Consider the following 26,018-nt stretch of genomic DNA (forward strand, 5'->3'; position numbering starts at 1 on the left):
AGTAGTGATGTACCTGCAATGGACATTCATTGTCAGATGGTCAAAGTATACTGGAACGAAATGGTGCCGAGTCGTCAGATTGTGACAAAGTCGTGTGCAGACTTTAGAACCGGATGAATGACGACTGAAGTGTGAGAGAAGCGGCAAAACCATGACTGATGACAGCAAACACGCTAAACAACACAACGTCTTGAAAAAGAAATTTTGAAAAACAAGTTACAGTAAATTAACCATAGCAAGATTTGAGTCCGTTACATGGAGCAGCTGTGAGGTATCGAGGATGTGACACTTGAGGAAATAATTAAGTACTGTAGTTTAATATCTCACTGCGGTAACATTTCACAATATTTAATGTCTCAGTGTGGTGACATTTCACAATATTTAATGTCTCAGTGTGGTGACATTTCACAATATTTAATGTCTCAGTGTGGTAATGTTTCACAATATTTAATGTCTCGATGCGACAACATTTCACAATATTTGTCTCAGGGTGTTTACATTTCACAAAGTTTAATATCTCAGTGTGGTAACATTTCACAATATTTAATGTCTCAGTGTGGTAACGTTTCACAATATTTAATGTCTCAGTGTGGTAACGTTTCACAATATTTAATGTCTCATGACTCAGCGTGTTTGAGACACACAATGTGTTTCACTCTCTCCACCAAATCTCCCTTCTTATCCTTCGACTTGCACGGCACTCCTCTTTGCTTCAGCCAGGCCAATAGCGTCACAGAGTTCACCTTTCCAAGCTGAAAGAACAATATCCGGGAACATTTTGTTTTCAAAATTTTGATAATTGACATTTCAAATCTAATTGAAAATTGATTAGAGACTACTATTTAAGGTTTTAAAATTGACGCAGTTGTGTACCTTTCCGTGAAAAATGCTGTGCTATTCTAAGAGCTCACAAGATGATCACGGATGGCACAAGCAGGGTTCTAAATAATGGCTTGTGAATAACTAATAGCAGTTCATTTTTTAAGACTTAGAAGGTGAAGTAGAAATTTACCTACTAACCCCCTCGTCTCGTCTCTTCTCTCTCTTCCCCCCCCCCAGCCTGATGCATGATTGATCTAGGATCGATTACCATCGGTGGGCCCATTGGGCTATTTCTCGTTCCAGCCATTGCTCCACAACTGATGTAACAGGCCGTGGTATGTGCTACCCTGTCTGTGGGATAGTGCATATAAAAGATAACTTGCTGCTAATTGAAAAGAGTAACCCACGAAGTGGTGACAGTGGGTTTCCTCTCTCAATATGTGTGATCCTTAACCATATGTCCGTAAATAAAGTGTTGAGTGCAACGTCAAATAAAACATTTCCTTCCTACCCTCCCCCCCCCCCCCCCACCCAAAAAAAAACCCCCAAACAACAAAATGTTGGTTATATTTGAAGAGATTGATGTATATGTTACAGTCAATCTGTGAAACCAGTCATTACTCGTAATGCCTAAACAAATCAGTTATTTCGCGAAGTGCCTGTGACCACCAGGCAATATGCGAAATGACTGAAAGTTCCAGGCATTTCACAAAATGACTGAAAATCATGGCCAGCCATTATGCAAAATGACTAAAGTGCTATCTATAATACCACACCACTCAAGTCCTAATGTAATGCTTTATTTAAACTCAAATCAAATCATTTTAGAAGTTGTACATCAAGTAGTCTGTGCCAAATCATTAAAGTAACATATTGGTATAGAAAGGTCACTTTGATAGCAGATAGTATCCATGTCTGCTCTTTGTTCCACTATCAGCTGCTGCTGTTTTAATATCTTCTAGCATTGTGAAATATTCATTGTTTGGAATTAACACTTTTCTAAAAACTTCATACTTTTTGTAAGGCTCAGTTTTAAATGTATCTTTATAGGACTCTGCCATCATGTACTGGTTGCAGCAGAAGAACTTATGAGTAAACCCCATATATGTATGTATGTATGTATGCCCACAAATGACTGTCAGGTCAGATGTCGGGAATTAACGTGCTTATATCAATTTAATGTTCAAGCATGCTCCTTTCGAGCACGATTTCTGACTAGAGCCAGAAACTGTACTCGGAAAGCGAGGGTGTGTGTGTGTGTGTGTGGGGTAAAAAAAGTTTAAAACGTTTATACAGATGATTAGCTAAAAATATTTAATTGATGGTTAAATAAACTTTATTTACAAAGAAGTTAAAAGGGTTTAAACAAAGGGTTTAAAAACGTTACTACAAATGATTATGTAAAAAGTAGAATATTGACAATAACGTATGTCTGGTTAATCTGGTATTTATGTCGGAGGAGAGTAGAAGGGAAGGTCCGCCCTATTTTTAATTCATTTCCCTAGGCCCTCCCAACCACCACCTCCACCATAATGGAAATGTTAGAAATTGGAGATTGATTAATGATATCATTTCCATATTATCCATATCATTAGCCCGCGTAAAACCATGTGATTGGGGCAATGACTAAACTTAAGTCAAAAGTAAACCCCAGAAACACGTTTAGTTTTATAGAGATGAAAGTCAGATGGTGCTGTAGTCACAGATTTGTACTAAAGGATTAGAAGAAGCCACTGAAAGTAGCCATGTCTTAATCCATTTGCTTATATAAACACAAAGCAATGATAGGTTTGAGAATAAACCAGCGAACCATTACAATTAATCTGGGATGAAATGAAGCTCCTAGATAACAAGACATCAATAATATAACAGATTCTGTGTTGTTTGTTTAAGAATAAACCAGAGAAACATTAATTACCAGAACCTTTTATTTGTAATATTCAAGTGGTATTAAGCATATTTTCTATATACGATTCTTTAATCTGAAACTATAGCAAAAGTTGAATAAGAATTAATATTAAGTAGTATTTTAAATCGTATTTAATCAATATACTTATCCTTGTTTGTTCTTGAAATGTGATTTTATCAATATTTAAGACCAAAAGCCTGTATACAAGTGTCAACAATAAGACTTGAATCACAATAGTCATTTTGCTTAATGGCTGGCCATGATTTTCAGTCATTTCGTGTATTGCCTGGTGGTCACAGGCACTTCTCGAAATGACTGATTTGTTTAGGCATTACGCGTAATGACTGGTTTCACAGATTGACTGTAACATATACATGTACAATTATCTGTTATTTAACTCAGGATTCGTTTGCTTTTTGATTTCATAATGCTCTAAAATACATCTCGGAGATCCCATTTTTTCACAAACCCTTCTCTAAAAAATTTCTTAGCAGGACTTGACCTATTAAATTTAATTTTTTTTTAAATCTGCCATATTTCACCTTTTTGTTTTAAGCCCTGCAAAGTTGTATGCTAAAATAGACCTACCTGATTTGCCTGTGCAAGCTGCTCGACATCAACCTCTTGAACTTGCTGTCGAGGGCGTGGCTTCTTGACCTCTACATCCTAAATTACATCACAGATGTATTGTTAAAACAGATCTAGTTTACATGCATATATGCATCACACTAATCTACATCCTAAGTTACATCACAGATGTATTGTTAAAACAGATCTAGTTTACATGCATATATGCATCACACTAATCTACATCCTAAATTACATCCCAGATGTATTGTTAAAACAGATCTAGTTTACATGCATATATCCATCACACTAATCTACATCCTAAATTACATCACAGATGTATTGTTAAAACAGATCTAGTTTACATACATATATGCATCACACTAATTATTTTAAAGATAAGAGTGTTTCCTTATTACACAACTGAGGGGACGGGATGTAGCTCAGTGATACAGCGCTCGACTGATGCGTGATCGATTCCCGTCGGTGGGCCCATTGGGCTATTTCACGTTTCATCCAGTGCTCCACAACTGGTGTAACAAAGGCCGTGGTATGTACTATACTTCCTGTGGGATAATCGAAAAGAGTAGCAACAGTGGGTTTTCTCTCTCAATATCTGTGGTCCTTAACCATGTCTGATGCCATATAACCGTAAATAAAATGTGTTGAGTGTGTCGTTAAATAAAATATTTCCTTCCTTATTACACAACTGATTCTATGTCAATGAATAAAAACGAGAATTAAAAATTAGTTAAAATATATCAATATTGTACTCCTACAGATTGAAACATACCAGTCAGCTAATTAATTAGTAAAAATGTATGAATATCTTAACCATATGTATCTGTCAACAAAGAAAGAATTAAAACTATAATACATTCAAGCATTATTTATATACAAATTTCAAAACTCAGAACAGCATAACCTGAATCTGTAGTATAGTAGTGACTTAATGGAAGTGAGTTTTGTTTTTCTTTTACGACTGCACCGGAGCACATTGCTTTCTTACTCATTGGCTATTGGATGTCAAACATTTTGAGGAACCCATGGCATTTTTTCCATTAGTAGCAAGGGATCATTTATATACAAGTTCCTGCAAACAGGACAGCATATATAACGGTCTTTGATGTACCAGTCGAGGGGTCCTGGTTGGAATGAAAGAAAAAACTGAGAATGTGTTCACCGAGGCAGTTCGATCCTTTGACCTTTAAGCACCTTGGAGGTGTGCTCTTACTGACCGAGCTAGATCCTGAAATTGCAGAGCAAACCAGTGTTCTGTTTGTATGTTGATTAAGCAACTTTAAGATTGTGCAAACTGCCAATCGGTTATTTAGTGAACTGTTATATTCTAAAATTAAAAGTTATGAACTTAAAGAGAACCAAAACGTTATGTGTGAAAAGTTACATAGGTAAAAATCATGTGACTCTAGTTCAGGTTACTGGTACCTAAAATTTGGAATTATTAACCCCTGGAACTGCTTATGTGTATTTGTATGCTGGGGTGGTGGTAAACATTCATTCATTCATTCCCCTGAAATTAATACCATCTCCTTAAGACTTAAAATCTATATGGTGATGAAAATGACATTGGATAAGATAATTTGGAAAACTTTGCACGGTCTTTAAAAGTATCAATTTTGTTCAAGTTTTTAATTAAATTTTTATAATTTCAGTGAAGAACAGTTTTTGGGTAGTACTATAATTCAGAGAAGTTTGATCTCTCTATTTCAGTCTGGGGACCTGACCACAATTAATTTCCTACATCCTAGCATTACCTGAGCATCAGTTTTTGTTAGTTCTCTTTTCTTTCCTGGTAATGTTGAACCTGTTGTCCTGAAATTCGGCGTACACCCTGATACCGGTCTGGTGATTATGCCATTGGTGCTGCCCAGCAAGTTCTGTTGTGTCTTAGATCGGAACTCATTATTGTCTACCGCAGGAGTCAATTGAGACAAATTGCTTGATAAACCTGAAAAATTAATATTTATGACCTGACAGTATTAAATATATATCAGCTAGTGTAAAGTGATGGTGTTTCAAAGTTGGGAAGACAAGATTTTTAGACAAGCTAACATACAATGCTAACTATTGGTAATTTAAGGTTACCAAAATGAGTATTCAACATAATGTAGATCAACAAAGTTTAGTGAACAACATTGCGAAAGAATAATGATTGCAATACTTTATTTATGCAATAATGTGGTGAATTTGCTACACTGTAGAACAGGTAAAAAAACACCCAAAACCCCCCAGAAAATAAATAAATATGTTAATTTATTGCATTATTAGCTTGTCATTCAGTAAATGAAAATCCCCAGAATTTAATTCATCATAAGTTATCGCCTTGTGATAACTAGACAACTGAACAGTTGATAATTTGTATCTAAAAATCAAGTTCAGATCAGAGGCCTCATTCACAAAGTTCTCTTAAGCTCTTATTATCAATTCTTTTTATACTGCAGTGTGAGATCGCAAGTTGCAAGAGTTTAGTTAATTAATAACAACAAATGCCAGCCATGCATACTGTAAAATACTTTATATTCGTGTGGAATTTATTTTTGCGTTTGAATAAAATTTGTGAAAATAAATTCCACGAGAAATTAAAAGCTGACAAAAATTGGACATTTAAAAAATAATAATAATAAAATTTAGTCAATCAGATCCAAGACCTTTGTTAGTTTCCGCTGCACGGGACTATAGTAATAACAATGCGACACTTAAAGCTTTATATCAAGAAGCAATGTCAGAGTAAAGATAATAGGCTATATTACATGATAATTAGGAGATAACCATATGGAGTTTTTAGATTTGCGGGTGTTATTGTCTATTTGATCCCACAAATGTCATTTTTGACCGAAAGCGTTAGCCTGAGGTAAAAAATGAAACATTTGCAGGCATTGTAAACTGAATCGTTTTTTCTACAGAACTGTATATTTGGCATTTCTTGAAAAAATACCTGGCTACAATTTAACTGTAGACCCTTGAATTGTCAACTTCGCCTGTTCCAATTGCTGATGACGTCATTAGCTTTTTGGGTGTTATTTTCATTTGATCCCAGAAAAAGAATGTAATTAACCAATCACAATACAGAACACACTCCAGTCAGTTTACAATAAACAATACAATTATTTGTATGGTTTTCTTTCGTAAGTGCTGGCAATGAAAGCAATACATGTATTTAAAAAAACAGGGAGAACATCACAGTATGTTAAAATGTAGAAGTGAAAAACATCTGGGATGGGCATGTATGCAGTAGCTATAGGCTAGCCAACTCGTAGTTGATACTTCATACTGGGCTTTTACACTAAAGGTTTTATTTGCTTGTTGGTCAATCATAAACAGTACTAAACAAGCATTCTGACACAAATAAATAATGTTTAAATCAAACTAGTGCTGCCATTGCGCCTTCAAATCCCATTTTTATGACAAGTTTGAGGATTAAGAAAAAGAGCACGGGTAGCCTAAGCACCTTGCATAAGCTTCCTATATTTTGTAAAAATAAATGTCATAATTATTAACATCAGAACAGGTACATAGTTAACAAATTTATTGTGGGAGGGATAGGAATTCGGAAAATAAATGCTCACGAACGGACTCATTTTCATTAAATCACGAACATTTTATCCCACGAAAATAAAGTATTTTACAGTAACTAGTCCATTGTTGCAATAATTGTCTAAGATTGAATCCAATCTGCCAGCCATAAAATAGTTTTGATTACATGGATGTTCAAGTTAATGGGCATTTTTGAAATGTCATCATACCAGTTGGTAAAGTTTCTGAACATACATGTACATGTAACAAACAAGCCAAGCTCTATTAATTGAAACAACATGTCACACACATTCTGTAATCAATACAGAATTGAGTTTGGAGTAATTGTATTAGTTTTACTAGCAATGCATATGTTACAGCAATACTTTCTATACACACGTTTGGCTACTGTTGTCAAATTGCAATACATTCATCTGGCAATACAGAATGGTTCTACAGTACAATGTACAGTGAAACCTCTCAAGACAGGACCCTTTGTAAACTGGAAGTTCCTCAAAACCGGACGTTTTCCAGAGTCCCTTTTTAAAAACCAGTACAGAACTTAACCTCTCTAAACCGGATCCCTCTAAATACTGGACATTTTTATTGGTCCCTATGGTGTCCGGTTTAGAGGGGTTTTACTATATATATAACAGTGAAACTCGAAATAACTGTTTTGTCCATGCCTACGTACTGAAATGATAAATGATAAACAGAGTGTTTTCTTAGTTAATTGGTATATACTGGTACTTTCAGTGGCCTCCACCTGTGATTCCTGATTGGCAGATGTATCTTTGGTAGGTATAGGCTCTTCATTAATTACCGCCGTCTTGACACACAATTACATACAGTCGGTATTCTTTTAACATCACAGGGTATTATTATTTACATTAATGCAAACATTTGATAATTAGGTAAAAACACAATGTAAAGAGCTTTTTTGTAAGTACAATCAACCAGAAGAATATTGTATTTTAATGCTGTTGTGTAGCAGACTACTTATCAATCTCCTAGTCTTGAAATTGAAGGGGGCGGGGTGTAACCCAGTGGAAAAGGGGTCGGTTTGGGATCGATCCTCGTCGGTGGGCCCATTAGGCTATTTCTGATTCCACTCAATGCACCACAACAATAAAAGGCGTTGGTATGTGCTATCCTGTTTGAGATGGTGCATATAAAAGATCTCTTGCTACTAACAGAAAAATGTAGCGAGTTTCCTTTCTAAGACTATATTTTGAAAATTACCAAATGTTTGAGATCCAGTAACTGATGATTAATAACTCAATATGATCTAGTGGTGTCATTAAACAAAACAATTTTTTTTTTTACCGCTGAAGTTGGATACAAGCTTCACAGATGAGCAGCTTGGAACGGATTTCTTGTTCGGCTTGAAGACCGGTTTCGGAGGGTGTGATATTCTCAACTCCTCCAGTTTCTTCTCGGTGTACACAGAGTTGTTATCCTGCGGCCCAAAATTGTCCCTTGAACCAGACTTTTGTACTGCTGCTTTGAATATTGGTATGCTTCTCTTAACTGAAGTATCAGAACTTAGAGACAATGAAGAAATCGGTTTTGTCTTTGGTCGGAAGAGTGGAATAACTCTCTTGGCTGTTGTTTCAGACTGCAAAGTAATAGTGCTATTGGAATGTGAAGTAGAGAGGTTATTCAGATGAGAAGTAGAGATGATATTCGGACGTGACAGGGTAATGTTTGTTTGAGATTGAGATGCCTCTGTTGAAGTGATGTCTTTGTGAACCCCCTGTGTTGTAAGATGGCTAATTATTCCTACAGGCTGGCTGTGAAACAAGTCGCTTGTCACAGACGTTGTAGTAGCACCCCTGGTCTGTTGCGCTATTTTGTCTTGAGTATGTGGAGTATACACACGCTGGAGCTCATTGATGTTTCTGAAAGGGACAGCACTAGCGGCAGGATTCTTGTTCGACAGGTTGATGGCACCATGACTTTTTTCCTATAAAAAAACCAAATTGAAATAATGGTCTTAAAATACTTTTTTCAGAGGGTTTTAACTTTTACCTATTACTAATGTGTCAATTATACTTCTGTCTGTCAACATCTGACAGCATGTTTTGAAATTTTATGACAAGATATCAATCCTCAGCAAACTAGATGCCACAGAATTTTAAAGGTTGTTTTGTTTAACGATACCACTACAGCATATTGATTTATTAATCATCGGCTATAGAATGTCAAACATTTGATCATTTTCACATATAGTCAGTCTTAGAGAGAAAACCTGATATTTGATATCAAATATTTGGTAATTTTTTTAATAGAGGAAACCTGCTACATTTTTCCATTAGTAGCAAGGGATCTTTTATATGCACCATCCCACAGACAGGATAGCACATACCACTGCCTTTGATATACCAGTTGTGGTGCACTGGCTGGAACGAGAAATAGCCCAATGGGCCACCGACGGCAATTGATCCCATCCCATCAAACAGACTGCGCATCAAGCAAGCATATTACCACTGGGCTACATCCTGTCCCCAGAATTTTAAGCCAGTTTGATATTTATATGACTTGGGGGTAAATACTGTTGTTTCTATATCTAACCCATCAGAAGTAATATGAGTGGTCAAGCTCAAAATATGCATGAAAATATATATGACCCGTCAAATTTTAGTGTTTTTTTTTTAATGCATTCTTAGATGTTTTGAGGCACTATTAAAAGTTGTAGAAGAAAAATACATGTATAATAATATGCACAATTACAAAGAAAAACATTATTTAGCTTCAGTGTCCTTGTGTATAAGATTTAATTGTGCTGTTTGACAGTATGTTACCTCACTGCCGACGTACAGCCCAGGGACAGTGTATTTCAGTTTGGGCTTAAACCGGAGATGGTGACCACAAACTGAAGGCATCTTGGAGTGCAGATCCTGAAGAAATTCCACCAAGATGGGCTTACAGTCGACTCGTGGAATCCTCTGTATGTTCATAGCCCGCAGACACACGCCAGGGTATGTGAACAAGTTAAGATAACAATATTCCAAAACCATAATAATGACACTGATTCTATCATGATACAGACAAATAACAATACGACTGCAAGGTTTGGTCAAATTCAATACATAATATTTTTCTATATTTTTAACTTTCTCAGATTCAAACAGTTAAATATCAGTACTCCCTACATTCAACATTTCTCTTAATAACTTGAGAACTAAGCTTTTTTCAAAGCTAAAACTGTATTTTTTAAAACAAAGATTGCATCCAATTCTTTCAGGACAAAGAATGAATTTTATCTTTAAAACTTTCATGGTAAACTCCATCAGATAAGTAAAGTGCCATCTTATAAAGCTACGATAGCCAACACAAAGATTTAGAAAAGATATGTGAACATCTTGCCGCATCCCGAAGCTCTGAAAGTCACTTCATAGTAGAAGAAGTCCTCGTCAGTCTCAGGAAGTCGATAGCCATACTGAAACGTGTAATAAATATATTAAACAACACAAGATTCAGAACTTATCGTCAGTCTCAGGAAGTCGATAGCCATACTGAAACTTAATAAATGTATTAAACAACACAAGATTCAGAACTTAAAGACACTGTAAAGTACAGTACATGTTCTACTTGTATCAATAAAATATGACAAAACATGAAATCACAAATGTTGCTGTTGGCTTCCTACAGACATAATAGGGGGATGTTAGCAAAGTTTTATCAGTCTGATTTCAGCTTATTTCTTGTATATTTCAGGGCCGTATTATAGAATTATAGAAAAAATTATAGAAACTTAAAGAAAACTCTCTTCTTAACCGTTTAAGGAGTTTTAGACTATTAACTATTCAGTTGCCCCCCCCCCCCCCCCCCCCCCCCCAACAAAAAATCCTATCTACGGCCTTGTAGTAGTTATTTGTTTTTTACTTGCATAGTATCATCATGATCATAACAACAATTCTGGATTTACAAAGAATACTAAACATTGCTCATTCGATATTGGAACTAGTGTATTTAATACACTCGATCAACAGTTGACTATACATTTAAACAAGTCACTTCTGTTTCTATACAAATTGTTAAATTATTAAAACAAATTTTAATTTTTAAATTAAAAATATATCAGCAGTGTTTATTATAAAGTATCCCACCAAATTTCCATGAAAGATAAAAAAAAATAAAAAATCTTAAATACCTTTTTCTTTAACTTGCTTTTCTTGCTTAATAGGTAGTTGAGTAAATGTGAAAACAAGCCAGTCATTAGGGCATCCTCCATAACAATGTGCCATAGATAGCATAACAGAATCCAAATAAGAAATTTTCCAAATTCAGTTAAATTAAAAAAAAAATAAAAAAAATATGTTTGTATTCACAAATGTACATGTATTAAGACACAAAAATTTAATGAGTATATAATACAAAATATATACTGCATTCTCAGTGTCTGACATAATAAAATATACATGTAAAATTCAGTGTAATTGTAAAGTACGGTACATAAAAAATATTAACCATATTCTTCCAGTGTCTCTTGAAATCTCTGTAACATTTGAAAGGGCCGCTGTCTGGTACACCACGACTTACACTGAAGATCCTTCCTCTTTTCATGCTGTTAACACAAATAAACAAATGTGTTTTAAAACCTTATAACTGACAGGTTCACCAAGTCTAAATTTATACACATTTGATATTACACAGCAGGTATGAAAAATATTTCTAACCTGGTAAAAAGTACAACATACATGTATCTATAGTATCTATAATACATGACCATACATAATCAGCTATGTTTTGTGATTATTTCCAACTATTGTTCATGACACGTTATCTGCTAGACACAACCAAACAAAACAGTGACACCTGTTAGATATAATCAAACCATTTTAATGTGGTCAATCTCAAATAGGAGTCAAATAAAAATGAGATATTTTAATGTGGTCAGTCGAAAAGAGATAATTTAACATAGCTCAAAACATGAGGGGAGACGGAAAAAAGAACTTGATATATGTATTAACTTCCCTTAACTGTGGGAGTATAGGGACTAGGAGTATAACTGTCAATACCTTGGTAAAACATGACACCAGCAGTCGGTGATAGAAACATGATGGAGTTTTTCTTCAGGTGAGTGGAGAATCGAGTCCATCTCCGACTGATCCAAACACAGATGATCCAGCTAAAACATCAAACACACAGATGATCCAGCTAAAACATCAAACATGTCATCAGTAGGCAAAGGTCAACTTGACAACATGACAACATATTCTGAGACAAAAACTCATCCTACAGAGGTAAAGGTGATGCCACACAATAGGAATGCCTCGTATTATCTTTATTCATATTCTTCTGACTTTAATACATGTATAAGCTTGATTATACACCTGTAGTAATCATATACATGAAATATCGCACTACAGTAGAATACCTGCACTGCTGTAAGACGCATTAAACACTACATATATAATGGTAGAACATATGAATTATTGCAGCATTAGTAGTGCAATAAATTACATACTACACCCATGCAATATGTGGAACATTAAGTACTACATTTGTATTGTGAAATACATTTTCTGCACAAGTACTAAAGAATACATGTATGTTAAATACTGCACTGGATCTGTACAAGTAGGAAGGAAATGTTTTATTTAATGACATACTCAACACATTTTATTGACAGTTATATGGCGTCTACACATAAAGTAATGCAACAGATTAAAGATACAGTCTCTGGTTACCATATTATAACATCATGTACAAATATGAAATACAAGCTCAAATGCACTTTTAAAAAACTTGTGTGTGTTCGCTATGAATGGAGATCGTCAAAAGTATACGCTTGATTCGTCGCCTGTGCCGCCATAGCTCGGCAAAGCACAAACGACAGCCTGTTGTCAGTTTCAGTTAACACGTGCGTTTGCCAATTTCAAATTGTAGGGTTTGTCTAAAAAAATTAAAAGAGAAATCTTGCGCTGTACAAAGAACATTCGGTTGAGGATGCGGTACTAGAGTCTTTCATTAAAACCAGTTTGATCTTGACAACGTATTATCGACAGTCGTACCTTCCTATTTCAGAATTGATATTTTATAAAGTGTTAGTAGAAATTTAAAAGTTTAGTTTGTATACTAGTAACACATTAGTCATGTATATATTTTAAAAATAAAATATACCAAAGTAGACAATAAATGTTTTCACTTCTTAATTTTACGTGTTAAAATTGACAAATTCAAATAAATATTCTTTCGTTTGGAAAGGGTAAAGTTAGGGGTGTGTGTGTGTGTGTTTAACGACATCAAAGTTTGAGCATATTGATTTAATAATCATCCGACCCCATACAACCATAAATAAAATGTGTTGAGTGCGTAGTTAAATAAAACGTATCCTATCCTTCCTTCCATATGCTGTTGGATGTCTAACATTTGGTAATTTTGACATATAATCTTAGAGAGGAATCAGGTGCATGTGCAGAGAGAGGGTATTGGAGGGCGAAACCCTTACTTGCCAAGCTTAAAAATTTTGTTTAATGTATTTTCTGGGGGAGCATGGCCCCATATAAACTTTGCTCAACAGAGTCTATAACCCCAACCCCGCTGAAATCCCTGCACACGCACCTTGGAAACCTACTACATTTTTTTTTAGCAAGGGATCGTTTATATGTACCATCCCACAGACAGGATATCACATATCATGGTCTTTTATATACCTGTCGATAGGGATCGATCCTAGACTGACCACACATTTAAAACCCCCCACCTTTTTAGGTCTAAGTAATGAATAAAAATAACATAGTCTTGAAAAATGTTACGTAAATCGAACACAGTACCCTCTTTCTCTACTCCTAGAGCTTTACGTAATTAGTAACACCCCCTTACATGTAACGCGTATGCCAACAGCTGGCCACTGTCAAAATTTGAAGGCAAATCCCCCACCCACCGACCCCTGGAAAGGCATTGTACCATACCTCTATGGATATAAATATGCTTTGGAGATATGAGACGACCCCTCAATTAAGACAGTTAAATTTGTTCAAAAATTGCGAAATCTCACGTGATCTCTTACTGGGGAATTCCACACTTGTGATAAGCCAATGAAAACCGAGATCGGTAGGAGCCCGTCAAAAGTAACCCACTTTCGAAATACTCGCTTTGTTTTTGACCTGGATAAGCCAGCGTAGTGAAACCAATGTGGAGTGCGGCGTCATATATGCACCAAACGTAATTGGATTTTCTGTTCTATCTGCTTAAATAATAAAAATATTCCGGATACTGCTGCTTTAAATATTGTACTGGCAGCATGGGTTATATTATATACTGCACATACAAGGGTGAGTTTTATATATATATATGTGTATGTATATGTGTGTGTGTGTGTGTGTGTGTGTGTGTGTGTGTGTGTGTGTGTGTGTGTATGTGTGTATGTGTATATATATATATATATATATATATATATATATATATATATATATGTATATATATATATATATATATATATATATATATATATATATATATATATATATATATATATATATATATATGCATGTATGCATATATGCATGTATGCATGTATGCATGTATGCATATATATATATATATATATATATATATATATATATATATATATATATATATATATATATATATATATATATACACACACTCTAAAGATATATACTCTAAAGACTGCCAGGGATTTATCCAGGATTTTGTCTGATGAGACTGGGAAAATTAGCATGAGTAAATCATATTTGGTATATTTTTTCAGGTCACTGAATGATGCAGTACACCACTGCCAAAGTAAATTTATTAGAACATACTTAATTAAATAGATATATTGGGAATTTTCAGTGCCACTTTGTTTTGGGAAGGTGCATATGTTCGGACCCACAGAACACATGTAAATCCCTGACTGCACCTGGTAAAAAGCATTGAATACTGTACCTGTAGTGGTGGAAACCTCACTGCACTTGCTAGAATGGACAAGAATAGTTCATCCTTGTTTACCACAAGATTCATGTCTGCAAACAGAACCAGCAACAATGTGGATCATAAAGGTTATTCCCAGAGTGTGTTTCAGTATCGTCAATATCATGTATTAGGAATAAAAATTGTATTATGTGAGCCACCGATGAGTATAATACATTATTATAATATATTGACGATACAGAATCTGAGAAACACACAATGGTAATAACCTCTTTATCATATAATCTCAAGCTTAATGCAACATGTTTTTGTAAAGTGTATACGCAACCATTACTCTATATTCAAATAATGTAAGAATATGTGACACTGTGTCTTGTTGATTGAAAATGACGTCAAACTGAATTATGTAATTTTGGATGTCCCTACATAAAACTAAACTAATGCTAAACGTTTTTTTGTTTTCTGAATGCTGGACAGCTTTCAGTGTAAAGCTGCCATTGAAATGTTTTTGTCTGACGACTATGAATACATACGTCAATTATGGAGTGTCACTGTAGTACTTTTGCTTAAATGTCAATAAACGTATTGCCGTGACCCCAATTAATTTACATTTAATTTGCAAAGTTATCAAATTCTGAAAGTATGTGATCTGAAAAATATCACATACTTCAATTACACTGGATACACTACATCATATATGATACAAAAATATATGTTATCAGTGCACTGGATCTAACTGCCCTCTCACACTTTAGATCTTTGTCAGTATAGACATAACCAAATCCATTGTTATTGCGTGTCCTACAAACACATTTTGTTGTGAATACCCTTTAACAATTTGACTGGTTCTTGCCCTGTCACATTTATTTAACATTAAGTACTAAAACATTTTCAAAAACAGATTAATGAACCACAGAGTTCCCGTGCCAACACAGGGCAGTTTAACTGTTTTCAACCAAAAGAATTTGACAGGAACTGTAATAGATTCACATTTTTTGTGATGAAAAGTCACCTCTACTTGAAATAGTGTTAGCTTATATGTCAGAGCTATTTGTTAATGTTCAGAGACCAAAATGGGAGTGAAAGTATGGTAAGATCTTATTATTTGTGAAACCAAGACAAAATTATTCAGTTGAAGAATTCTACATAGCGTATAGTATTATTTATATCACAATCCCATGTTCTACATAGCTGATCTCTTGGATGCTGGTTATACTCACTAACAGCATTAGCATAGCCAGTGTTCGTTAAAAAATCTCGACCTGTAATGAAGAATTAATTATTTATTTTTTTAAATAGTGCTCTGCAGTAGAAATAGTAATAGCATACTGTAAAATACTTTATTTTCACGTTCTGAATAAAATTCATGAAAATAAATTCCACGTGAAATTAAAGGCTGATAAAAATTGGACATTAAAAAAGAAAAAAGAGAGTAGTCTCATTTAATCAGACCCCATTAGTTTCTATTGCACGAGACTGTTAGTAACAATGCAACACTTTAAACATTAAATTAAGAAAAAGAAGAAGAAGAAAAATATATATATATAAGTACAGACAATATAGTATAAGCTAATAAACAATACTACTAGTGCTGGTGATGAAAGCAACACACGTTTAAAAAATGGAAGTAAACACCACAGTATGCTAAAATGCTGAAGTGAAAAAAATCAAGGTGAGCTTGTACAGCGACACTATACTCGTAGTACATATTGCATCTTCACATTAAAGATTTTGACTGTAGGTCAGTCACAAACCGTACTGAATGAGTATTTTGACAGAATAAATATTATTTAAATCAAACTTGAGCTAGCACTGCACCTTCAAATTTTGTTTTGTTTTCGGGTTCATTTTTTATAACAAGTTTGAGGATTACGAAAAAGAGCATAGGGTAGCCTAGGCACCTTGCATAAGCTTACGGTATTTTGCAAACAATAAAGATCAAAATTATTGACATCAGAAATGGTAGGGTTTTTTATTGGGCAAAGGGATTCACAAAAATAAATGCTTGCGAACTGACTTGTTTTCATTAAATAGCAAAAATCTGCTCCCTCGAAAAAAAGTATTTTACAGTATATTTTTTTGTCAGATGATTTTTATACATTTTATGTATTAAAACATGTAACAAAACATCAGTTTTATTTCACAATAAAACCTGGTAACGGTTAACCATAGCTTTGATTTTCACAAATATATGGTGCCATATGATGTAAGATCCATCAAATTCTGAGTTCATCTTTAGAAACATAACATTCAGCTACATGTTAGAATAATAATAATAATAATAATAATAATAATAATAATAATATATCATTTCTATTTTACTCAGCATGCTAGAATAACTGCTATATGGCTCCACTTTAGGTCCAGTGTGGTGTTAGTATCATACAAGTAGATACTAAGAGTTGAATTTACAAAGCATGTTTACATCTTACAATGCATAAACACCTGCATCTAAGAAAAACAGGCTTCGTAAATTTGACCCTTATAGTTTTAGCTTTGTTCCAGTGTGGTGCTGTGTTAGTATCATATAGGTACCTGTAGATATTAACAGTTTTACTTTGTAACATCCATTGTTCAGCTTTGTTCCAGTGCGGTGTTAGTATCATATAAGTAGATATTAACAGTTTTACCTTGTAACATCCACTGTTCAGCTTTGTTCCAGTGTGGTCGTAGTACTTTATAGGTAGATATTAATAGTTTTAGTGTGTAACATCCACTGCTGAGCTTTGTTCCAGTGTGGTCGTAGTACCGTATAGGTAGATATTAATAGTTTTACCGTGTAGCATCCACTGTTCAGCTTTGTTCCAGTGTTGTGTTAGTATCATATAGGTAGATATTAACAGTTTTACCTTGTAATATCCACTGTTGAGCTTTGTTCCAGTGTGGTCGTAGTACCTTATAGGTAGATATTAATAGTTTTACTGTGTAGCATCCACTGTTCAGCTTTGTTCCAGTGTGGTGTTGTGTTAGTATCATATAGGTAGATATTAACAGTTTTACCTTGTAACATCCACTGTTCAGCTTTGTTCCAGTGTGGTCGTAGTACTTTATAGGTAGATATTAATAGTTTTACCTTGTAACATCCACTGTTGAGCTTTGTTCCAGTGTGGTCATAGTACCTTATAGGTAGATATTAATAGTTTTACCGTGTAGCATCCACTGTTCAGCTTTGTTCCAGTGTGGTGTTGTGTTAGTATCATATAGGTAGATATTAACAGTTTTACCTTGTAACATCCACTGTTGAGTTTTGTTCCAGTGTGGTCGTAGTACCTTATAGGTAGATATTAATAGTTGTACCGTGTAGCATCCACTGTTCAGCTTTGTTCCAGTGTGGTGTTGTGTTAGTACATGTATCATATAGATAGATATTAATAGCTTTACCTTGTAACATCAACTACTTTACTGTAGATATTAAGTTTTACCTTGTAACATCCACTGTTCAGCCAGCCTTGTTCCAGTGTGGTGTTAGTATCATATAGATATTCATAGTTTTACCTTGTAGCATCCACTGTTCAGCTTTGTTCCAGTGTGGTGTTGTGTTAGTACATGTATCATATAGATAGATATTAATAGCTTTACCTTGTAACATCAACTACTTTACTGTAGATATTAAGTTTTACCTTGTAACATCCACTGCTCAGCTTTGTTCCAGTGAGGTGTTAGTATCATATAGGTAGATATTAATAGTTTTACCTTGTAACATCCACTGTTCAGCTTTATTCCAGTGTGGTGCTAGTTTGGCAGTCAGAGTGTATCTCAGACAGCACTGATACAATGCTGGAGTAACTCTGTATGGCTTACTGGCCTGAAACAGCACAATATGCTCATAAGTAAGTGCATTATATATTTACCACAGGCCTCTTATATGAAAATTGTTTGCCTGGGGTATAAAGAAGGAAGGAAGGAAATGGTTTATTTAACAATGCACTCAACACATTTTATTTACGGTTATATCGCCTCGGACATATGGTTAAGGACCACACAGATATTGAGGGAGGAAACCCACTGTCGCCACTTCATGAGCTACTCGTTTTGATTAGCAGCAAGGGATCTTTTATATGCACCATCCCATAGATAAGATAGCACATACCACGGCCTTTGATGTACGAATCGTGGTGCACTGGCTGGAGCAAGAAAGAGAAATAGATAATGGGCCCACTGATGGGGATCGATCACAAACCAACCACGCATCAAGCGAGTGCTTCACCACTGGGCTACGTCTCACCCTGGAGTACAAAGAAGTCTAGTTTTGTGGAACCTATTTTTTGTTCATACATTAAATTTAGGACACCATTTAATAGTTGAAGTGTATTATGGAAAATGAAATGTGTTACCTGAATTGTTCTTGGCGTAACTCGTAAATGGTTTATGCAAATTTTAAATATTAACCGTTAATGTTAACAGTGAAATACCTGTATATATACATATATAAATATTATACTGAAACTTAAAAAGCTATATTTACAAACAATTTTAGAAGTTATATTTTTAATTGAAAAAACTATAGTGACACATATATTTTTACTTTTCTCACCGATGTCCTTTTTGGTACTTTGGTATATTGTGAAAGCTGTATCATATATTATTCCTTGTAATGTATATATATATATACTGTAAATTCAACAGAATTATGTCCAAGGAATTTTATAACAGAATTATGTCCAGATAAGCAAGAACATTTATTCCATATAGTAAGGACCAACATTAATGAAGAGGTCCGTTTGATTATCATTAGTAAACACTTACATCAAGTCCAATCTTCTGAAACCGGTTTTGAAGTCTTCCTGTTTTGAAGAGGGACTGCTAATAAATGTAATATGTACAAAAAAGTAATACAATATGTAAAATAATAGAAATTTAAAATAAAGGCAAAAAACAGACATGGATCCAGAGCTTTTTAATTGGGGAGGGGTAGTTCAGTGGAATTGATAAACATGATTTTTCATCTTATACAGAGGCAAAATAAATTATTTTACCTAAAAGTAGTGGTGATCCGGGAGGCCTGGGACTTTCGAGCCCTTGCCAAATCGATGACATGTATTTTCTACAGGGGACTGTCTGACAGAAGAGGACAGTGACACATACACTGGCCTTAATTTGTAGAACAGGAAGGAACCATTTTTAAAAAGAAAGTCATGATAAAATTACATTTTTGTGTACCCACATACTTGCGTGTACTACCAGTAGATATATATTTAGGCAATACCAGTCTAGGCAAGTGTTTTGTGTTCCATAGGAAATTTTTAATAGAAACATTGACTAATCACTGAATCAGTATAATGATATTCAAACACTGAGGCCAGCTGGGGTTAAAACATCTTCTTTTCAAACAACCAGTGGGAGGCATGCTGTTATTAGGTGGATGGTAAAAAATGCTTACAAGATAAAATTAAAGAGAGCTTGAGCATGCAAGCATGATCGCCCACCCCACCTATCCCAGTACATTTCATACCGATATTATGTAACAGCAATTTCTTTTTACAAATATAAAAATTACATGGGAAAGTTAGGCATCGAACCTGGTAACCCTAGTTCAGGTTACCATAAATTATGGGCCTGATAACCTATAGGTTACAACACCTTAATATTATAAATTTTACTATTCCCTTCACAAACACATGTGAAAAGCATATTTAAACAGTAAATGTTCAAAGCATATTTAAACAGCAAATGTTTAAAGCATATTTAAACAGCAAATGTTCAAATCATTTAGTGGAAAATGAAGTACCATTCTTGACTTCCTTGGTGTGTGGTAATGTCCTGGTAAACTGAACGACTGTTCTCAACTTATTTCGATGCCTGAAGTTAATACATGGTAACAGCAGCTGATTTTTCATTTTATACTAAGGAATATTTATGTGTGTGCCATCAAAGAAAATTATTGTTCAAGTGGATTTTTGTGTTCTAACAAAATTAATACAAGCCAAGAAACAGAAGTCACAACAAAAATATTTTACATGTAAGTATAGACAAGACGTTTTCTGTTTAAGTTTTAGTTTTATCCTTATTGGCTTACCACCCAATAGCTGATGTCTTTTTCATGCTGGGGTGTCGTTATACATTCAACGATTCATTAAACTGGTTCATTCATTCATGCTTACAGACAGAAGATGGACAGACAGACTTGTCTTTAGTATGAAGACAAGCAACCCACAATACAGTCAACAAGCCATTACATAAATCATTAGAATAAACATTTTTAATGACATTTATGCAATTAAAATTTTAGCATTTTATGATAAAAACAATACAAGCAATATTGTCGTCATAACATCACATATGATGAATATTTGCATATAAGCAAAAATGAAGTTCATCCTAAATAGGATACATATAGTAATTCTATACATTTAATTACAGACTGAAACTAATATTTATCTAAAGGCTGTACTACCTGCATGATTACATGTAGACTGTTATCAAAATCCAATGAAGGAGTAGCAATAATGTCCGGTTCAGTAAAAATCAGCTCCCTGAAAAGAAATTGAAAAAGACTTAACTATAGTCCATCTGACAGGGATCGCCTTTTATCATATTATGAAAATTACTACAAGTTATTTATTTCTGAGTCAACTGTTTTTTAAATTGGACACAAAAATAGTATTTTTGGGTTATTTTTAAAACACTAACTTTTCTGCTGACGTCAAAACTGAAATTATTATTTTTTTTTTTATAGGATGGGATGGACTTTGGTTCAGATATCACTAGATAGATTAAAATAGCAGGATATGGTTCAATTTCCGTCCCGGGTTAAGTCCCTGACTATCCAGAGAGGGGACCTGTGATAGACATGCCTGAAAACTTAGTGGTATAGGGACATGTTAAAATAGTTCATAGTCATATGATTCCATAATATAGTACTTGTTATAGTTGCAATGTATAGTAACATCAATTTCCCTCAGTGGGTAAACAGATCCAGATCAAATTATTTTTGTTCCAGTCAAAAGTTTTCACTAAATATTTGAACATATTAGTATTTGTACTAGTGCTCATTTAATGGGTCGCTGTTTTTATTTTGGGTTGTTTTGCTTGTTTGGTTTGTTGTTATTGTTGGAGTTTTTTTAAGGGGGAGGAGAGAGTTGTGTTTTTTGCTTCTTTTTAAATCACTAGGTGGATCCAGGATTTTATAATGAGGTGGAGCGGGGAGAGTAACAAAATTCTAAAACAGGAAACTATGAGTTCACCGAAGACAAATGAGCCGTTACCAAATTCCCAAAGAAAAAAAGATTTGTAAATTTTGAAAACAAGATGCTCGGAGAATTTGTAGACTATTGTAGATGATAATTTAAAAATATTTTTTTTTAAAGTGTGTGTACACTTTATGGCACCTTCATACACCCGTGAAGTTATTAATTTAAAAAGGCACTTCAAATTGGTGGGTGCACACACACACACACACACACACACACACACACACACACACACACACACACACACGTATGTTGATACAATTCACAAGTTTTGTGTTTTGTTATCTGGAATTTCAACTATTGTATTTCCTATACTTAATTAAAATTGATTTTCAAAACCATTACCTTCTTTTCTATCACATAGACATATTCAGGATAGGGGTGGATCACCCTTTTTTGACATGATGTAGTTGGTCAAATATGTAGGATCAATGTAGATCTTTAAGCACCATATCAGTTTATGATATATGTGTCATAAATGAGTAACATCAACATTGGAACCGTAGGTGCCAGGTTCAGTGGGTTGGACCCCCACCCCAACTCTGAAGATTCATACAATACTCAACAAATGCCTGCAGTGCTATTTAGGCCTACATAATTTCAACACGTTGGTAAAAGGTTTGTTTGTTTTGTTTAACGACACCACTAGAGCACATTGATTAATTAATCATTGGCTGTTGGATGTCAAACATTTGGTAAATATGACTCGTAATCATCAGAGGAAACCTGCTACATTTTTCCTAATGAAGCAAGGATTCTTTAATATGCATTTCCCCACAGACAGGAAAGCACATACCACAGACTTTATCCAGTTGTAGTGCACTGGTTGGAATGAGGGGAAAAAATCAGCTAAATGGATCCACAGAGGTGGTTCGATCCTGCAACACAAGTACCTCAAGCGAGCCCTCAACCGACTGAGCTAAATCCCACCCAACAAGTGGGTAATGATCATTACAAGTTCCTGCACCTGTTCCTTTGGAATAAGCCATGTTAGGCCGTGAACACACATCCCTCCAGTTTAATGGCTAATTAATAACTGCCCCTCCCTCTTCATTGTTTTTGGCATATCAAGCCCATATGAAATGGGGTGTGGGATAGGGTGTGGGCCAGTATCCCTCTCCCCTCCCCTTCCCCTCCCCTCCCCCTCCCCTCCCCCTCCCTCACTTATGGACGAACATGTATGTTTTTGTCCTACTCTATATAAATAATGATAATAATATGGCTTAGTTGTACTCCCAACCCACCACATTAAAAGACTATGTTCCCTCCACTAAGCTAGAAACTGTATCCCTCCCCCACTCCTGAGATCGTTTCTATGGGCCTGCATATTCCGACATCTACGGTTACCAACCTGCATTTTATTATTTGAGGCTGGAATGTGACCGCGACTAGCGATTGATTTTGTACAAATACCGTCACGGCACACAGTTCTTCGAGAGGAGGTGGGTTCGCAAACAGAATGACCCAACTCGGGCGAATCTCTTCTGTGCATCTCTGCGCGTTAATCATCGATCTATTCTACGATATATCTAAAAATATATAATAAAATGACATTAAAATAAAACAGTATTAATAAATATGCAATTACAGAGCATGTATTATCAGCATAAGAAATAATAAAAAAATACAATAATTTCTTTTACAGATTTTGACGTCTGCTGAGATAAGGGTGACAACTCTGAATGCCTTGGTTAATATGGACGTATAAATGTAATTGCAACATTGGGATAATTTCTGTCATGATTTTAGTCTATACATGTTAGCGTACAATATTAAATATTTTATTTGTGTACCCATAGTGCTACTTTACACATATAATAAAGTTTTTAAAAAACCCAAAAGTAACAAATTAAGTACCCGTAGTCTTAATTAAGCTTAGTTCACCACGGTAAACATCTACGGTCCGTTTTTTAACATTTTGACATTTATTTGGACCCGATACGGCACAGCAATAAACATCACAATAATAAATATCGTGCCGGAGACGTTTATCTTGATGAACTAAATTAAGCTAGGAATCCATGTGCACACACTTGATAGTAAAGCCAGGAATCTCATGTGTAGGCCTACGTAGTGCGTAATGCGAAATGCGTAAACAAGAGTTTATATAGAGATCAATTTAAGCGCTTTCACATGTACGCAATGTGTGTTGCATTATACATCACGTACACCTGGATTCCTAGCTTAATGCGTATAGTGCGCATGGGCGGATCCAAGGGGGGGGGGGGGGGACCAGGGGGACGCGTCCCCCCAAAAAATTGTTCAAGTGCCCTCAAAATGTCCATGTGCCCTTTTTGTTTGTAGAATTTTTTTTTTTTTAAGTAAACAATAATTATATTGTAGATAAATGAAATCAAGATTTTCGTGTACATGCGCAAGCTTGCAGATATGTGTCTGTGTTATCGAGTCTCAATGGGGCCCCATTGAGGTTCTAACGCGAGTGACGCCAATTTACTTCATTATTGCTAGTATATTATGACGTAGAACTGTAGGAATTCATATTAATTGTAAATATCAAAACTTGTAGTAAGGTGCCCTTTTGACGAGTCAATGTGCCCTTCTTTTTTGGTCCCCCCCCTAAAAATATTTCCTGGATCCGCCCGTGGTGCGTGATGCGCACTGAACGAGCACCGAGAAGTTCGTATTTAGCCTACGCATCACGCATTACGTAGGCCTACATATGGAATACAAATTGATTTCTGTAGTGATTCTAACAACGGGTGTTGAACCACCTCATGGGTCCACTGAACTAAACTAAACAGAATAAACATTTACATCGGAAACTACTAGCTGACATTCATTTAGCTTCAACACATATACTCTTCAAAAGAAGAAACGCAAAACCACATTGTCGTAACATTTGGAGAATTGATTTAATTATTGAATGGTGAGTCCGATAATTACCAAATGTTGGAGGATTGTTCACAATTCACTCTAGTCCATTGTGAGTAAGCGATAGGACACACCACCAAGGTCAAGGTCATCTGGAGTCAATACCGGGTGTGGCCTCCGCGTGTGTTGACAACTGCCTGGCACCGCCTGCCCATTGAAGCAACCAGAGTACGGATGACGTCCCGGGGGATGGTGGCCCACTCGGCCTGCAAGGCTGCTGCCAGCTCGGGCAGGGTCTGGGGCTGTGGTTGTCGCTGTCGGAGGCGTCGGTCCAACTCGTCCCATAGATGCTCAATTGGGTTCAAATCCGGTGATATCGATGGCCAAGGAAGGACATTAATGTTGTTGTTCTGTAGGAAAGCCGTTGTGAGACGTGCTGTGTGAGGCCTGGCGTTGTCATGTTGGAACACTGCGTTGGCGTTGGCCATAACTGGAACGATGTGTGGCCGGAGGATCTGGTCAATGTAGCCCTGTGCATTCAGGTTGCCCTGCACGTGGACCAGGTCAGTTCTGCCAGTGTGTGAGATGGCTGCCCACACCATGACACTACCCCCGCCGAATCTGTCCACTTCCTGCACGCAGTTTGCCGCATAACGTTCACCACGACGCCTATACACGCGACATCTTCCATCATGACGTCGGAGCAGAAATCGGGACTCGTCACTGAACCACACCTGTCTCCATCGCAGTTGAGGCCATTGTCGATGAATCTGGCACCACTGCAGTCGGAGTCGACGGTGTTGTGGTGTTAAGATGACACCTCGAACTGGACGTCTGGCACGAATTCCTACCTCACGTAGGCGGTTCCGTACGGTCTGGTCGGATATCCTGCGCAAACCTGGTATTGCTGCGGCTGTGGAGGTGGCAGTAGTCAATCGTTCGCGAAGGTGGCGTACCCGGGTGTAGCGGTCCTGCCCGGGGGTAGTGACCCGTGGTCGACCGGATCTAGGGAGGTCACGTGTTGATCCATGTTGCTGGTAACGGTCCCACAGTCTGGAGATGGTGCTTGGGGACACATGGAATGCCCTGGCAACGGCCGTTCTGGATTCGCCTGCGTCTAGTCGGCCGATGGCATTGTTTCTCTGCGGTTCACTGAGACGTGGCATGTCCTGGATTGTCAACTGTCGGCCAGATACAGAGGCCAGGCAAGCGAACACCCTGCACTTTTATACTGTCGGTGTTCATGTTGCACGTGCAGACAACGCACGTGCAGTGGTGAC

At 35.9% G+C, this 26,018-nt stretch overlaps 1 protein-coding gene across 3 annotated transcripts; it reads right to left on the reverse strand.

Moving 5' to 3' along the window:
* Positions 1 to 360: 360 nt before the first annotated feature.
* LOC121389399 (uncharacterized protein C18orf63-like) lies at positions 361 to 23,955 on the reverse strand. 3 transcript variants are annotated; one of them, XM_041521004.1, is made up of 15 exons: positions 23,940 to 23,955; positions 23,258 to 23,435; positions 21,111 to 21,189; positions 19,463 to 19,519; positions 18,410 to 18,521; positions 15,937 to 15,978; positions 14,732 to 14,808; positions 11,857 to 11,966; positions 11,306 to 11,402; positions 10,189 to 10,274; positions 9,637 to 9,817; positions 8,159 to 8,798; positions 5,074 to 5,267; positions 3,320 to 3,397; positions 361 to 752 (listed from the first exon to the last, which is right to left on the reverse strand). In XM_041521004.1, the coding sequence occupies exons 2-15, from the start codon at positions 23,413 to 23,415 to the stop codon at positions 618 to 620; spliced, it is 2,046 nt and encodes a 681-aa protein (XP_041376938.1). In that variant the 5' UTR covers positions 23,416 to 23,435; positions 23,940 to 23,955; the 3' UTR covers positions 361 to 617. The 3 variants fall into 3 exon arrangements, with proteins under 3 accessions (XP_041376938.1, XP_041376937.1, XP_041376939.1); XM_041521003.1 differs by lacking the exon at positions 23,940 to 23,955 and adding an exon at positions 23,550 to 23,575; XM_041521005.1 differs by lacking the exon at positions 23,940 to 23,955 and having other exon boundaries at positions 19,463 to 19,500; positions 23,258 to 23,299.
* Between the last annotated feature and the right edge of the window lie 2,063 nt (positions 23,956 to 26,018).

The sequence above is a fragment of the Gigantopelta aegis genome, chromosome 14 (assembly GCF_016097555.1).
Source record: "Gigantopelta aegis isolate Gae_Host chromosome 14, Gae_host_genome, whole genome shotgun sequence".
NCBI lineage: Eukaryota > Metazoa > Mollusca > Gastropoda > Neomphalida > Peltospiridae > Gigantopelta > Gigantopelta aegis.

What these genes read in the sequence shown, in the direction of transcription:
- LOC121389399 (XM_041521004.1), bottom strand. Translation starts at nt 23,415, where the DNA reads ATGATTAACGCGCAGAGATGCACAGAAGAGATTCGCCCGAGTTGGGTC. An exon ending in TGAACAGTGGATGTTACAAG is followed by an intron (nt 15,979 to 18,409) that starts GTAAAACTATTA and finishes TCTTCATTACAG; the next exon opens with GTCGAGATTTTTTAACGAAC. An exon ending in GCTTGTATCCAACTTCAGCG is followed by an intron (nt 5,268 to 8,158) that starts GTAAAAAAAAAA and finishes TTAATTTTTCAG; the next exon opens with GTTTATCAAGCAATTTGTCT.